At 36.5% G+C, this 14,952-nt stretch overlaps 1 protein-coding gene across 1 annotated transcript; it reads right to left on the bottom strand.

Moving 5' to 3' along the window:
* Nucleotides 1–14,091: 14,091 nt before the first annotated feature.
* Nucleotides 14,092–14,547, bottom strand: LOC103016046 (oligosaccharyltransferase complex subunit OSTC-like). The gene has a single exon (XM_057539159.1). It carries the CDS (start codon nucleotides 14,539–14,541, stop codon nucleotides 14,092–14,094), a length of 450 nt encoding a protein of 149 aa, XP_057395142.1. The 5' UTR covers nucleotides 14,542–14,547.
* Between the last annotated feature and the right edge of the window lie 405 nt (nucleotides 14,548–14,952).

Raw genomic sequence — 14,952 nt, 5'->3', positions numbered from 1 at the left:
ATATTAGAATATTTAGTTTTAAACATGCTTATTTTGAGATGGTGGTAGAATACGCAGGATAATAAAGGCCTTAATTTGCCTTTGGAGGAGTTTCTTCCCCATCAGAGCTTCATCAGCTTGCTGTGGCCCTAGCCCATTGTAGTCGCTCCCTTATTCTCCGTGGGTCAAAAGGATGCAGAAAATGTTTAGATATATAAAGAAACTGGAGCATGGAGTGACCCCACCACACCAAATCAGCCTCTGTGAGATTCTTTTTTGGAGAATCCGATGAAACAATCAAAGGAATGCTCAAACAAAAGTCATTTTTAAAACTGCTTTAGGTAGACCCAGAAGCCTATCCACACATTTAAATTCAATTTAGTAGCTGTATGTTAAGTTCTGTATTGTTGTAACATAGAGCATAGCATGAGAAAGGGGTGGTGAAAGATGAATGACAGATGGTGACAGATGTTTGTAATGAATGCCAAGGAGTTTGGACTTTGGCCTAAGAGAAGTAGGAGCCACTAAAGAGTTTTAAGAAGAATGACCTAGTCAGATTTTCATTTCATTATATAGCAAACTGATTGGAACTGGGAAACCTAAAGACAGAAGACCACTTAGGATATTTTGAGTATAAACTGGGAGAGAGATAACAGCTCTCTAGCCTAAACTGGTAGCAATGGCAATAAAGGAATATGCATATTCTAGAAAATATTTAAGAGGTAGAATTAGCAGATCTTTGTGAGTGAAGGAAAGTGAAGGATTCAAAGGAGTCCATGATGATGTCTAGATTTCTGGCTTGGCCAGAGGAGTTGACACATTCAGTAAGACAGGAAATGCAGGAGTGGAGCAGGCTGGGAGTTAAGGAAAGAGGCTGAACTCAGTTATGATTATGCTGGGTTTAGTACCTATGGAACATCAAAGGGAAGATCTAGCAGGTAATCAATATTTGGGTCAAATACTCAGGAGGGTTCTGGATTGAAGATAATGATTTTGGAATAAGCATGGAGATAGTAACCAAAGCCACTGAAATGGGTTAGGTCACACAGGAAGAGTATACCGAGGTAGAAGAGAAAGGAACCTAAGAAAGAACATTTAAGAAAGGAAAAGGCAGAAGGAAGGAAAAAGGAGACAAAGAATAAGAAACCAGATAGAAGGAAAACCAACAGAATGTGGTGCCAAGAAAATGAAGTATTTTGAAAAGGTGGAAATAGTCAACATAGTCATATGCTGCTAAAAGGCCAACCAAATAAGAATTGAAAAATGTCCATTGGATTCTTAATTACAGGTATTTAGGCTGATTGAACTTGTCCCACAGCTCACTGATGATCTGTTTATTTTTTTTTTATTCGCTCATTTCTCTATGTTTCTGTTTTAATCATTTCAATTGCCATGTCTTCAAGTTCACTAATATTTTTCTTCTGAAACATCTAATCTGTTGTTAATCCCATCTGTGATGGTGAATTTTATGTGTCAATTTTGCTAGGCTATGGTGCCCAGTTGTTTGGTGAAACACCAGTCTGGATATGTTGTGAAGATATTTTTTAGATGTGACTGACATTTATTTATCATTAGACTCTGGGTAAAGCAGATTACCCTCCATAATGTATGTGGATCTCATCCAATCAGTTGAAAACCTTAAGAGAAAAAAAACTGAGGTCCAACCAAGTGGGAAGGAAGAAGGAATTCTGTCTCCATTCTGCCTTTAACATTAACTCCTACTGAAATGTCTAGCCTGGCAGCCAGTCCTGATGATTTCAGACTTGCCAGCCCCCACAATCACAAGCCAGCGCCTTAAAATAAATACACACACACACACACACACACACACACACACAGCCTATTGATTCTGTTTCTCTGGAAAACCCTAATTAATATACCATCCACTGCACCTCACACATTACTGTTTTTATCTCTAGAAGTTCCATTTGGATCTTTCCTATACCTTCCATCTACTTAACTTTTTGAACATATGAAATGCAGTGACAATAATGATGTCCTACTAGTTATAGCATCTATATCAGTTCTGGATTGGTTTCAGTTGATTGATTTTACTTCTCATTATGGGTCCACTCTGTGAATTTTGCCTTGTTGGGTGCTTGGTATTTTTGTATGCCTAGAAATCTCCTTGAGCTTTGGTCTGAGTGTAGTTAAGTTTCTTGAAAGCAACTTGATTCTTTCAGGTCTTGCTCTTAAGATGTGTTAGCTGAAGTCAAAACAGTACTTAGCCTAGAAGTAAATATAATGGAATTTGGTAATTGATTTGAAGTTGAGGTAAGGGAGGGAAAACGGTCAGACGACTCTGAAGTTCTCAACGTAGATGAGCGAGAAATAAAGATTCCAGAAACAGAGGATAAGAAAGACCATCATATCTGAAAAAAGTTTAGTTATGAGAAAGAATACATGAAAATAGTAAAAAGAAAAAATCAAATCCTGTGCTTATAAAGAAACCTGAGAATCCCCCATTCTGCCCCTCCTCCTTTCCAGAGTCCATAGGCAAATTTTGTTAACTGTTTCTGTATGGGTTCTTCTGGTAGCTAATCCCACAATTCTAAATAATACCTGCATCTGTCTTTTCTTTACTTACAATCTGAGGTGCCATTTACTGACTCTCTGCTATGAAAGGCTTGGGCTCACTTACAAAGCTTCTCCCCTCCTGTGTCCCATACACGGATAGCTATCAATATATTGTTATTCTTAGCTCTTCCACGGGTTACTTTGGTAGCTATTCAATAGGTCCAATGTTAACTACCTCTGGGACTCTCAAAGGAAAGTATTTCTAGCATCATAGTACAATAGGTTTTCTTTTCTTTTATTATATCAAGTACTTAAAATCAAGCCATATTTTGATTAGCTTCATTATTAAGTATGGTATAATTTTTCAGCTTTTGGGTTTTTTTCCTAGAGTTTCTGAATACTTTTCATTTTTCTTAGAAAAGGGTTCGGGCGATTACAAACCTTCATTATATCCTCACATTTATCTTGCCTTCCTTTCAATTCTTTGGTTTGTTACATACAGTTTAGTTTTCTTCTGGAGACATCCACTCCAAAACTTTCTGCTTTCATGCTTCAATATGGCTGAGTTTCTCCCTTGTCCTGCTACAGAGTCCAGGGAATTCCCTTATTTTTTCAGTTTGGGGACAATATTTCCTGGATCCTATGTATTTCTCTTTCTTGGTTTTTCCCAATGGTCAAATTTCTCTCTTACCCTTCATCCTCCAGTCTTGCGGGATTTTTCTTCAGTATCTGAACATGCCATGTTCTCTCTTAGCCTGCAGTCATCAAAACGCTCCTGCCTCTGCCAGGAGCACTTTCCCATTCACTTGTTGTAGCTAAGTCCTGTTCACATTTGGGGTCTCAGTTTAAAAGAACACTTGCTCTGTGATGTTTTATAACCCTCTCTTCTCCTTCCCTGCCCATATCATTTAGACTCTGCCGCTCTTCTGCGGAAGCCACAAAACACTGAACTTTCCCTGTCATAATACTTTTCACTGTGTATTAAATTACTTATAAACTCAAAGCAGGCAAGAAACTATTTTTACCTTATTTTCAGAGTTGCTGCCTGATAACCATGGCACTTAATAAACAACTAATATTTTTATATAAATGATTTAATGAATGAGTAAAAGATATTTATTCTACAATCAAAGAATAGTTAAATAACTGAGGTTAGACCAACTTAATGAAATGTTCTAGTCATTAATATGGTAATTTTTAAAGGATGCATAATCAAAAAATACATGATATATGTCAAACTTGTAAAAAAATACACTTTGACTGAAACAATACAAAAGAGTTGGCAGGTTTATCAGTATTTTCCACTTTTACCCTCAACCTTTCTTTAAATTAATTCTTTCAAATGCAGTTTCAGTGCTCTTAACATAGTTAAGCAATTATAAAATAAATATACCCTGTGAATTCTTAGATAGTTATAAATATTTATAAGTATAAAAATGTAAGAATAAAATAAAGCAAACTAGGATTTTTCTTTTAAACATTTATAGTTTTGATTGAACATCAATAATGAAAGAAGTTTGGGAGTAACCATTATTGAGATATCGCTCACATTTTCCCATAGTAAGCCTTTAAAAAAATTTTAATATAAACACTGCTCTAAACACTATGATATGTGGAACTATTAAAATACTCTTCTAATTCAAACTTTCCTGAAATTTCTAGAAGGAAGGAAGGAAGGAAGGAGGGGTAGAAAGACAATAGGAGTAAAGGAGAAAATTAGCAGGTTCGAATTCTTAAAAAAATAATTATGTAAATAAGTATCATTCTACAATTAAATATAAAGTTTTTGAATCTTAAATAATATTTTAAAACATTTTCCTTATAGTGACTTTTTAGCCACTTAGCACTTGACTCAGACAAGCACTTAGCCAGTAGCTCACCACAACAAGAGCTGGAATGCCTGACATGCACTTGAAATGGCATGTGCAGTAAAGTCCATCAAAGGGGTCAAAGGCAATACCCAAAATCAGAGTGATGGGCAAGGGTAAGTAGTGTAGCAAACACAGTCTAAGCATATAGCCAAGTTGGCTGAATGAATTGCAAAAAGAACCAAAATGTAAACCAAACCCAAACCTGGATCCCAAATCAGAATGAGGGCCAAGTCAGGCATGAAGGAGGCATAGGCTGAGGACCTGTGGACAATATGGGCAGGACTGGGCTTCCCTCCTCCCTTTCTGAGAAGGAGTATCTTTTCCCCATCCATGGACACATATGGGTTACTTAGATATTATAAGCCTAGAGTTTAGTTGTTGGCCAACCTACTTCAGAAAGACAATTCAAATCTTCTACACTTAATCATAATGTTATGTGTATCTTCATTTCAAGGAAAAGATATCAAAACTATTAAAATGCTGAGTAGGTCTCCAAAGTCATAATATGAGCCAAATTTGAACCAGAGTATAAGATCAATTTCCTCATTCCTAGCATCATTACATCTGCCCGTTATGCTGCTTCCCATCAAAATGATTTAAAGTTATTCTTTTTTCCCCTAATGCTATGCACCACTGATGCCACATAAATCTCAAGGTAATATTAGAGTTATATTTCTTTTCAGAATGTAAAGGCAATCTCTAGTTTATAGCAGATGGAAAAACAATATTAAATGACAGTTTTATTTTAAGTTAAAAAGATAAGCCCTACATATTATTTTTTTTCTTTTCTTTTTTTTTTTTTTTTTTTTTTTCTTTTAGCCACACTGTATGTCTTGTGAGATCTCAGTTCCCCGACCAGGGACTGAACCCGGGCCATGGCAGTGAAAGCCCAGAATCCTAAGCACTAGGCCACCAGGGAACTCCCCTACATATTACTTTTATATTACTTTTACATATTTTTAAAATATGAGCTAAGTCTTAGCAACAATACAGTCTGGATCCCTGTATATACACAAACTCTTATATAGAGTACACAGCATAAAGGTTAACACTGTGGGCTTTAAATTCAAACACACAAATGTTTTAATCACCATTCTGAAAAACCATGTAATCTTGGGCAAAAGACTTAACTTCTTAAGTCATAGCTTCTCCATCCATTAAAGCGGGGATGATAACAGTAACTCCCTCAGAGGGCTGTTGTGAGGATTAAACGAAAAAGGTGCTTAAAAGCTTAGCACAATTCCTAACACTAGAGTTAGTGCACTTTTTTTTTTTAAATAAATTTATTTTATTTTATTTATTTATTTTTGGCTGTGTTGGGTCTTCGTTGCTGCGTGCGGGCTTTCTCTAGTTGCAGTGAGCGAGGGCTACTCTTCGTTGCAGTGCGCGAGCTTCTCATTGCGGTGGCTTCTCTTGTTGCGGAGCACGGGCTCTAGGCACACAGGCTTCAGTAGTTGTGGCACGCAGGCTCAGTAGTTGTGGCTCACGGGCTCTAGAGGGCAGGCTCAGTAGTTGTGGCGCACGGGCTTAGTTGCTCTGTGGCATGTGGGACCTTCCCGGCCCAGGGCTCGAACCTGTGTCCCCTGCATTGGCAGGCGGATTCTTAACCACTGCACCACCAGGGAAGTCCCTAGTGCTCATTTAATATGTACTAAAAATAGTAGTAATAGTACGCCTCAGGTTTATGGCAAGAAGCTCACAAGATGGAGCTGAGACTCTCCTCTGGGCTCTTCTGTTATGCTGGTATCCATGACATGGAACTTATGCCATATTTGAGAGCATGTCAGAGAGGATGGCTTGCCTCCCAGTGTTTTCCAGGAGCACTGGTGTTACACCACACACACAGCTTTGAAAATCTAAGCAGATTTCAAAGTTGCTTAAATAGCTTTCTTGGCCAAGAGTCATGTAAGTTGCCAATTGGCAACAGAATCATTTTCCACTCAAACTTGACAGCAGCAGGATTTAAACAGAAAACTGGGAGGAGGGCAAGGGAAGTAATATGCTTCCTTCCTCAAGGTAGTTTTGGACTCTTTGGCACCAGAGAAAAGTTTTAAAGATGATAGAAATTTTGCATGAATATTACAGTATTTATTTGCAATGTATCAAAAATAAATTGAAAAGGAATAGCTAGTTGCCATCAAAACTCCCTTTCTACCATTTTTTTTCATATTCTGTGAACTCTTTCTTAGAAGACATTGGAATTTCTTCATTTGGGTGCTCTAATTCAAGTACAGTGAACCTGGATTTTTTAATTAATTTATTTTTTATTGAAGCATAGTTGATTTACAGTGTTTCAGGTATACAGCAAAGTGATTCAGTTTACATATATATATTCTCTTTCAGATTATTTTTCCATTATATAAGATATTGAATATAGTTCCCTTTGCTATACAGTAGGTCCTTGTTGTTTATCTATTTTATATATAGTAGTGTGTATCTGTTAATCCCAAATTCCTAATTTATCCCTTCCCTCCTTCCCCTTTGGTAACCGTAAGTCTGTTTTCTGTGTCTGCAAGTCTGTTTCTGTTTCGTAAATAAATTCATTTGTGTCTTTTTTCATTAGTGAATCTGAATATTTTGAGTCAAATAAGAGTCATTGGACTTCAGTGATCCTGCAGAAGTTCTTCTCTTCCTTTAAAATATAAAATAGAACCCAAGAGCAAAATAAGTTTTTTCATATTCCCATTATTCTTGACAGTAAGAGAGTAAGAGGAATCAGGGTAAATGCCAATAGATATTTAAATCCTCTCTAAGAGGAACTCAAACTGATGGCATTCTAACTAATTAGGAAACTCGTAAGGATAAAGTTTCTACATGCTTCCTCAGAAAACACTATTCCAAAGTACTAACAGGAAATGTTTTCTTATTTGTATATACGTGGCTTAATTCCAAAAAAGATTTGAGGTAAGGCATAAAGATATATACAGTATACTGAGATTTTAAAAAAATAATAAATGAGGAAAGTAGGAAAAAAAATAAAAGAAATTGTAAGAAAAAAAAATAAAGACATCAGTGCTTAGTGTGGGCCATAAACTTGCTCTAAGCATCCTAGAAGTCAATAGAAAGAGCTGAATTATATTATTTGATATCCGTAAGATTAACAGCAACAACAATCATGTTCTCAAAAAAAACTTAGCTTTTATCTAATATATTCCTCCTGCTAGGGTTTGTAACAGTTTCCTTATATTTGCTTGTAAACAAGAACACTATTACTCAGGCTATTGAGGGGAGAGAGAATGTTCTTATATTTCAGAGATTTCTACTGCCATATTTAGGGGGAAGATGTCACGATATCAAGAAAATTAAATAAGTATACCTAGTTAAGACAAAGAACATCCAGTAAACATATTCTATAATAATATTCCCATGTGCAATTTTTAGCAATTGATGCTCCTTAAAAAAATTTGTAAGAAAGACTGTTTGGTTCCCAATGATGAAATGATTTATCATTAGATACTTTAAATCAGAGACTATTAGTTTTTTGTTTTTTTAATTATTTATTTATTTATTTATGGCTGTGTTGGGTCTTTGTTTCTGTGCGAGGGCTTTCTCTAGTTGCAGCAAGCGGGGGCCACTCTTCATCACGGTGCGCAGCCCTCTCACTATCGCGGCCTCTCCCGTTGCAGAGCACATGCTCCAGACGCGCAGGCTCAGTAATTGTGGCTCACGGGCCTAGTTGCTCCACGGTATGTGGGATCTTCCCAGACCAGGGCTCGAACCCGTGTCCCCTGCATTGGCAGGCAGATTCCCAACCACTGCGCCACCAGGGAAGCCTGAGACTATTAGTTTTATACTTCATATATGAACTATATGTCTGTGGTAGACAGAATAATGGCCCTCCAAAAATGTCCACGTCCTAATCCCAGAAACCTATGAATGTTACACATCAAAAGGTACTTTGCAGATGTGATTAAGGAACTTGAGGTGGTGAAATTATTCTGCATTATCTGGATTGGTTTATATAATCACAAGGGTCCTTATAAGAGGGTGCAGGAAGGGCAGATTCAGACAGAGGAAGAGCAATCAAGAGATGGAGAGGCTGGAGTGATATAAGGAAGGGGACACAAGCCAAGGAATGCAGGTGACCTCTAGACACTGAAAAAGGCAAGAAAATGAATTCTTCCCCAAACCTTCCAGAAAGAATGCAGCCCTGCTGACACCTTGATTTTAGGACTTCTGACTTCCAAAACTATAAGATAATAACTTTGTGCTGTTTTAAGCTCACCAAATCTGTGGCAATTTGTTAGAGCAATAACAGGCAACTAATTCAATGACTACAAACTCAATATATTGATATTACTAATTGATTTCATGAATTTCTATCCAGGTATTAATAGTAAGCAAAAATGTATTACACAGCCATAAAAAAGAATGAAATAATGCCATCTGCAGCAACATGGATAGACCTAGAGATTGTCAAACTGAAGTTAAGTCAGACAGAGAAAGACAAATATCATATATCGCTATGTGGAATCTAAAAAAAAATGGTACAAATGAACTTATTTACAAAACAGAAATAGAGTCACAGATATAGAAAACAAACTTATGGTTACCAAGGGGGGAATGGGGAGGGGAGGGATAAATTGGGAGATTGGGATTGAGATAGACACATTACTATATATAAAATCTGATAACTAATAAGGACCTACTGTATAGCACAGGGAACTCTACTCAGTACTCTGTAATGACCTATATGGGAAAAGAATCTAAAAAAGAGTGGAGATATATATATAAAACTGATTCACTTTGCTGTACACCTGAAGCTAACACAACATTGTAACTCAACTATACTCCAATAAATTATTAAAAAAAGAAATAATGTTCACTTTAAAACATATCTCCTATATTTTAGTTAAGCCACAAAATGAGCCCCAAGTATATCTAGATACTTTGAATATAACAATTTTCAAAATGTGCTTCCTAATACACTGGTTCTGTGGGATGTAAAAGGTGTTAAGCACAAAAAAGAATTCTAAGGTCAAATAACTTGGAAAAACTATACTATTTAATTGTAGAATAATTAAAATGATTTTTTTAAATTATCCCAGGAGTCTAGATTTACCAAGAAACTTTCTGGGTTATTCAAAGGATCCACATCAATCACCACTCCACTATCAAGAGCAGGTGGAAGATGAAGGCAAAGTAGTAGAATAAATGTACTTAATGATAGAATGAAAGTGTCCTTCCAGCTTTAGAAAATCTGGCTAATCAACTCTATTCCATACTCCTCAGCTCATACTCATGCAGCCACCTCTATAGTCCCTGTTCACGAGCACAAGGCCAGCTCAGCAAGAAGACTCTCAGATAACATAGCTGCTTCTTGGTGTCTCTGCCACCTGCCACTGACCTCATCCATGGGAGCTTGCCCAGGCTTTTATTTGGAGGAATGACACCCTAACTACTCACCAATCAAACTGAAAAAAGCAAGCCATTGACTTCACTCATTTAACCCAGCCCCTTGAATGTAATTCATCCTCCCAACATACTCCACCCGCCCTCGTCCAATTCTCTCCAACAACAGAGGGAAAGACATTTGCCAAGAATATAAGTTTAGTGGAGCACAAACCTCAATCATGGACATTGCAGAAACTTCAGACTTACTCCTAAGGAACAAGATTTCCTGGGGAACAGAAAAATGGCTTCAAAGCTTGTCAACAAGAGCCAAAGCTTGGTCTCTCATAAATGCTAGAGTAAATATTTTAACAGATCTCTTCACTGTAGAGCTAATGAGTACCATGTATCTTTTAGAGAAAAGGAAAACAGTATGGTGTTTTTCACATATTTATGACCCAGGAACTTTCTTCTCTGGAACATCTACAGAACAACACTTGGAAAACAATTTGCTAGTTATATATGAAATTTCCTAATGTCAGTCAATTCCTTTGAGGATTATCGTGTGAAAAGTGAAAAATAAAGAGCCCATGTAAAAAATTCTACATGGGCAATTTGAGAATTCATTATGGTCAAATAACAAGGTAAAGAAGCTTATTTCTAGATATCAGGCAGGAGATTTGGGCCCTTACTGATGAACTGCTATAGCCAGGCTAACTGAAGTAAGAATAGCCTAAGAATGCTCAACTGTCAGGCAAACGATTAAGGCAGAAATTGAGGTCATGAGGCCAAGACAGGATCAGAATCAAGGAGGTCAACATTTGGCATGAAACTGACACAGTTAATAGAAAGCCAGGTCACCCAAAGTCACCCCTACCTGCCAACTCAAATACGAAGCACAGAAGCTAAAGCAACATGATTCAAAATCAGTACCTCAGCATCACCCCAAGTACTAAAAGTTAAAAAATGTAGGAAAAAATATTTCAGGCAAAATAAATAATGTGCTGAGAAATAACTGTCATTATTATTATTTTTTTTAAAGAAGATCTTTTTCTTTTTTTTTTTTTTATTTATGGCCGTGTTGGGTCTTCGTTTCTGTGCGAGGGCTTTCTCTAGTTGCAGCAAGCGGGGGCCACTCTTCATCGTGGTGCGCGGACCTCTCACTATCGTGGCCTCTCTTGTTGCGGAGCACAGGCTCCAGACGCGCAGGCTCAGTAATTGTGGCTCACGGGTCCAGCTGCTCCGCGGCACGTGGGATCTTCCCAGACCAGGGCTTGAACCCGTGTCCCCTGCACTGGCAGGCAGATTCTCAACCACTGCGCCACCAGGGAAGCCCAATGTCATTATTTTTTAAAACCATAGAAAATAGCCATAAAGCGAACAGTCGTTCATCTACTGGGAATTCCATAGGCCTTTGGCCCAGAATAACTTCCTTACTTATAATCACCTTGTTTTTCCTAAAGAACTTTTAAAAATGCTATTTCTGGGAACTTTCCAAAAAAGCAGCATAAGAAATTTTTTTTCCACAGAAAGTTACCAACCAAACTTCCCCGTTTCACAATAATTTTAAAAGTTATCCACCAAATTTTTATATTCCAGGAAGAAAAACATAATCATAAACATTTTTTTTAACTTAGAAAAGCCTATAAACACCCACAACTACACACACTAACACACAAAACCCAAATTACTGTAACACAGTATAGTCTTATGAAAAGAAACTTCACAGCACAGGGCAGCCATCGTTCTTAGATGAGCTTATCTGTCTTTTGGTCATCAAGATGATGTAATTATATCACTTATATTACTTATGCTTTCACAAAAGATACTTTAGATATGATCACAATAATTAATATAGTTTGTCATTAAAACTCATTCATTCAACAGATATTTATTGAATGTTTTCTCTAAACAAGGAGCTAACGATGCTGAATACTAATCTATCTATGTGTCTATCTCATAATTTCATGCATTTAATTCCTCTCCCCACAAATATAAAATTACTGGTGACCGCAAAAATAGTATTTTATAGTTATGCATCTTTAATTCTTTATGGAGATACATAAAGGGAAGATAACTTTTCTAAATCTTAAAGTGAGACAATCCTTTTAAATCGTGTATTCTGGGAGGTTTACTATATTTTTATACAGTTTTGGAGGACATGCTTTCTTAAAATGTTGAATTAGTTTACCTTTTTTCTGAGGTTTATGGGTAGTACATAATTTGGTCAGGTATTTTGAGACTAAAGAAATAATTTCAAAGAGAAAAAAAGCAGTTTAATGCATGCTTTCCTAGTAAAAAGCTCTAATTTTAAAAGGCATTTGTTTTTTTAAAAATCAAAGTAAATCTGCAGAGGTTTTGTTTAAAAATATGCCTAGATTTACTTAATGTTAAAGTTTGATAGCATTTCCACTTGATAAAGCATTTTAGCAGAAACACCATAAAAGCAGCCATGAAAACTGAAATGATACATTGAGACCTGGAATATTTTAAAAGACAATTGCCTAAATAAAAGATTTTTCAGTAGCTAGACAAACAGCTTTATTTGTAAAAAGGAAACTGTTTCCCAAAGAAATAACAGGAATGAACCCTGAATTCTTACAACTCAAAATCATTTTTCTAAAAGTGTTGTGGTCTTGACCCTTAATATGATGATTAGACTAGATTTTTTGTAAAGTATTATAACTGTTGATTTAATAGACTCAAATTTCTCACAACTGGTTATCTTTTTAATGTAATGTCTTATATTACATAAGTAATCTCAGTACACAAAGAGAGAGCATTGCCACTATTTGTAGGAGCAGTTAAAAGATAATATTATGTAATTTAAGCAACATTTTCAGGCAAATCTATTAACAACCAACACAGTTATTTCTTACTATGTAATCAACATTTGCATTAGAGATAAAAATATTATCCCTTCTCCTGTGATTCCTTAGTACCGAAGATTCAGTACAGTTTTGTTTTCTGTTTTTTTTAATGTGTTGGCTTGAAGGAAGTTTTATTTTTTATCTTTTGGATGAGTAAAATTATCTTAATTCCAAAAATTACTCATTGTAAAGAACTGTGTGCATTAAGAGTGATTTCCTTAAAAATAAAGTTATTTGGACATGAAATTTTTGTGGAGAAACTGGATTAAGTCTACAGCTCATTCAGTCTAGTAATTTACAAACAACATAACATGCTATGGGGAAAAGACATAATTTTTCTCAATATTACTATTCACAACACACACATGAGGAAACTGAAATTGAGAGATGTTAAGTAACTAGCCCAAGATCATATAGTTTGTGAACAGCAGTACTGGGCCTCAACCACCTGGGCCTTTCCAACAGACTGGGACCACCAAAATTTCCTGCTTCACTTCACAATGAACATCCAATTTCAATGTACTCTAAAAATAAACAAAAACACAGAACACATTTCTATAAACCAGTTATGCTCAGCTTTGCAAAATCATTATTAGAAGTATTTATGTCTTCTCAGGCTAGAAAAATATTTCATAATTCATTAAATTTTTGTTTTAGTAAACTACTTTAAGCATAAGTTTTCTTTCAGGAAAAATATACACACCCTAATTCATATACATAGAAAAGGCAAGTTAAGAGAACTAAACACGTATTCCAAAAAAATCCACACAGGATAGAATCTCTAGTCCCAATTTTAAGCCTCCCATCAGACAAAAAGCTCTTACCCAACCACTGATTCTCATGTCTATTGAATGATGTCCTCCCCAGGTCACACCTCTTGGCCCTACAGTGTGGGTCACAGAGGCAAGTTCAAGGGCACCAAAGTGGGAGAAAACTCTCTTCAGTAATATTCTTTTTAAAAAATACTGATTTTTTAAAATTTAAAAGAAACAGAAAAGCATTCTATATATAAAGAATAACTTCCCTTTCCCTTTTATTCAGAGGTTTGTCATGCTTACTCCAAGAATAAATTAAGCATTCCCATTATCAAATATTTAGGGCTTCATTTAAAATTCTTTTTTGTGTTTGTAGTAATTCATATTCAGGCAGATTCCAGGCCCTCAAAGCAGCATGAATTCATTTTTTTTAAGGGGTTTGTAAAAAATAATCACTTTACTCAATATTATAGTTGTAGAAATGAAGTATATTTTCTTTAAGAAATAAAAAAAAGAAGAAAATGCCACTTAACATCGTTGGTATGTCAGTATAGGCCAGCAGGAAAAAATACTGATAAGCTTGTCTCTTTGATACCAAGAAGACATTCTAGTCCAAGCTATAATATGCTTCCTATGTTTTCACTAGATGTTTCTTTTCTGCTGCTTTTCATCCTTTTCCATATTTCATATCAGAGGAGTGGTACAGCCTTGAAAACTTCATTAACAGGAGCAAATTCAGTGTCCACCGATTTCTTCTCAAAAGGCACTCTAACCCATCAGATAGCCCGGCAGTTTCATTCTCATGAATACTCTAGCCATGAAAAAATTCAATAGGACACAGATGAATCCAATGAATAGAAGAAGAAATCTATTGAGTTTGGGAATGTTTGGTGCATTGGATCGGTCCAGGATTATGAAACCTAAACCTCCCATTGTAAACAAGAAGCTGGATGCGAGTCCTTCCATAATATATTGTCCATTTACTCTGCAGGCCAAGAAAGCTACTGGTCTCTGATGCCCATGTTCATTAGTCATGGAGCTGACACTTGGAGGTTCGACAATAACATCATAAATGATTCCTCCAGTGATGAGGAAGTAAGACAACACCACCAGAGCGTACACCGTCATGGCCGACGGCATGTGCACCCAGGGTGGCTTCTTCAGCTTCAGGATGGGACATTCGAGCACTAAGAACAGGACTCGGTACAAACTCTCCATGTTGGTGGCGGCAGGGTCAGCTGTCGGCCGCCAGCCCCATGCGCCACCCTGGAACAGGCATGAATTCATTTTTAAACCAATTTCCTTGTTTTGCAGAAAGGCAGAGAAAGTCCAAACTCTTTGTGTAATGACATTTTTCTCATTAACAAAGGCTTTTAAATAAATCTACTTCTGTTTTCCTAGTAATCCTAACACTTTTAATATGATGCTTACTTCAATTTCTAAAGAATCTGATACAAAAGGTAGTGTGGGTTCATCAACCTACCCTGGCCTCCTCTTCACCTGTTTAGATTCTTCTGTCCCTTACAGATTAAACTCCCTTATCACCACCACCTCCCAAAGGCCTCTGCTAACTCCGCTAGGTTGGAATAGGTGTCCTTCCAACCTGCCATTATAGCATCCTAGGGAAAA

The sequence above is a fragment of the Balaenoptera acutorostrata genome, chromosome 2, assembly GCF_949987535.1.
Source record: "Balaenoptera acutorostrata chromosome 2, mBalAcu1.1, whole genome shotgun sequence".
In the NCBI taxonomy this organism is placed as follows: Eukaryota; Metazoa; Chordata; class Mammalia; order Artiodactyla; family Balaenopteridae; genus Balaenoptera; species Balaenoptera acutorostrata.
This window is presented reverse-complemented; position numbering and strand designations above follow the sequence as displayed.

Coding starts and splice junctions, on each gene's coding strand:
- LOC103016046 (XM_057539159.1), bottom strand. CDS start 14,541: ATGGAGAGTTTGTACCGAGTCCTGTTCTTAGTGCTCGAATGTCCCATC.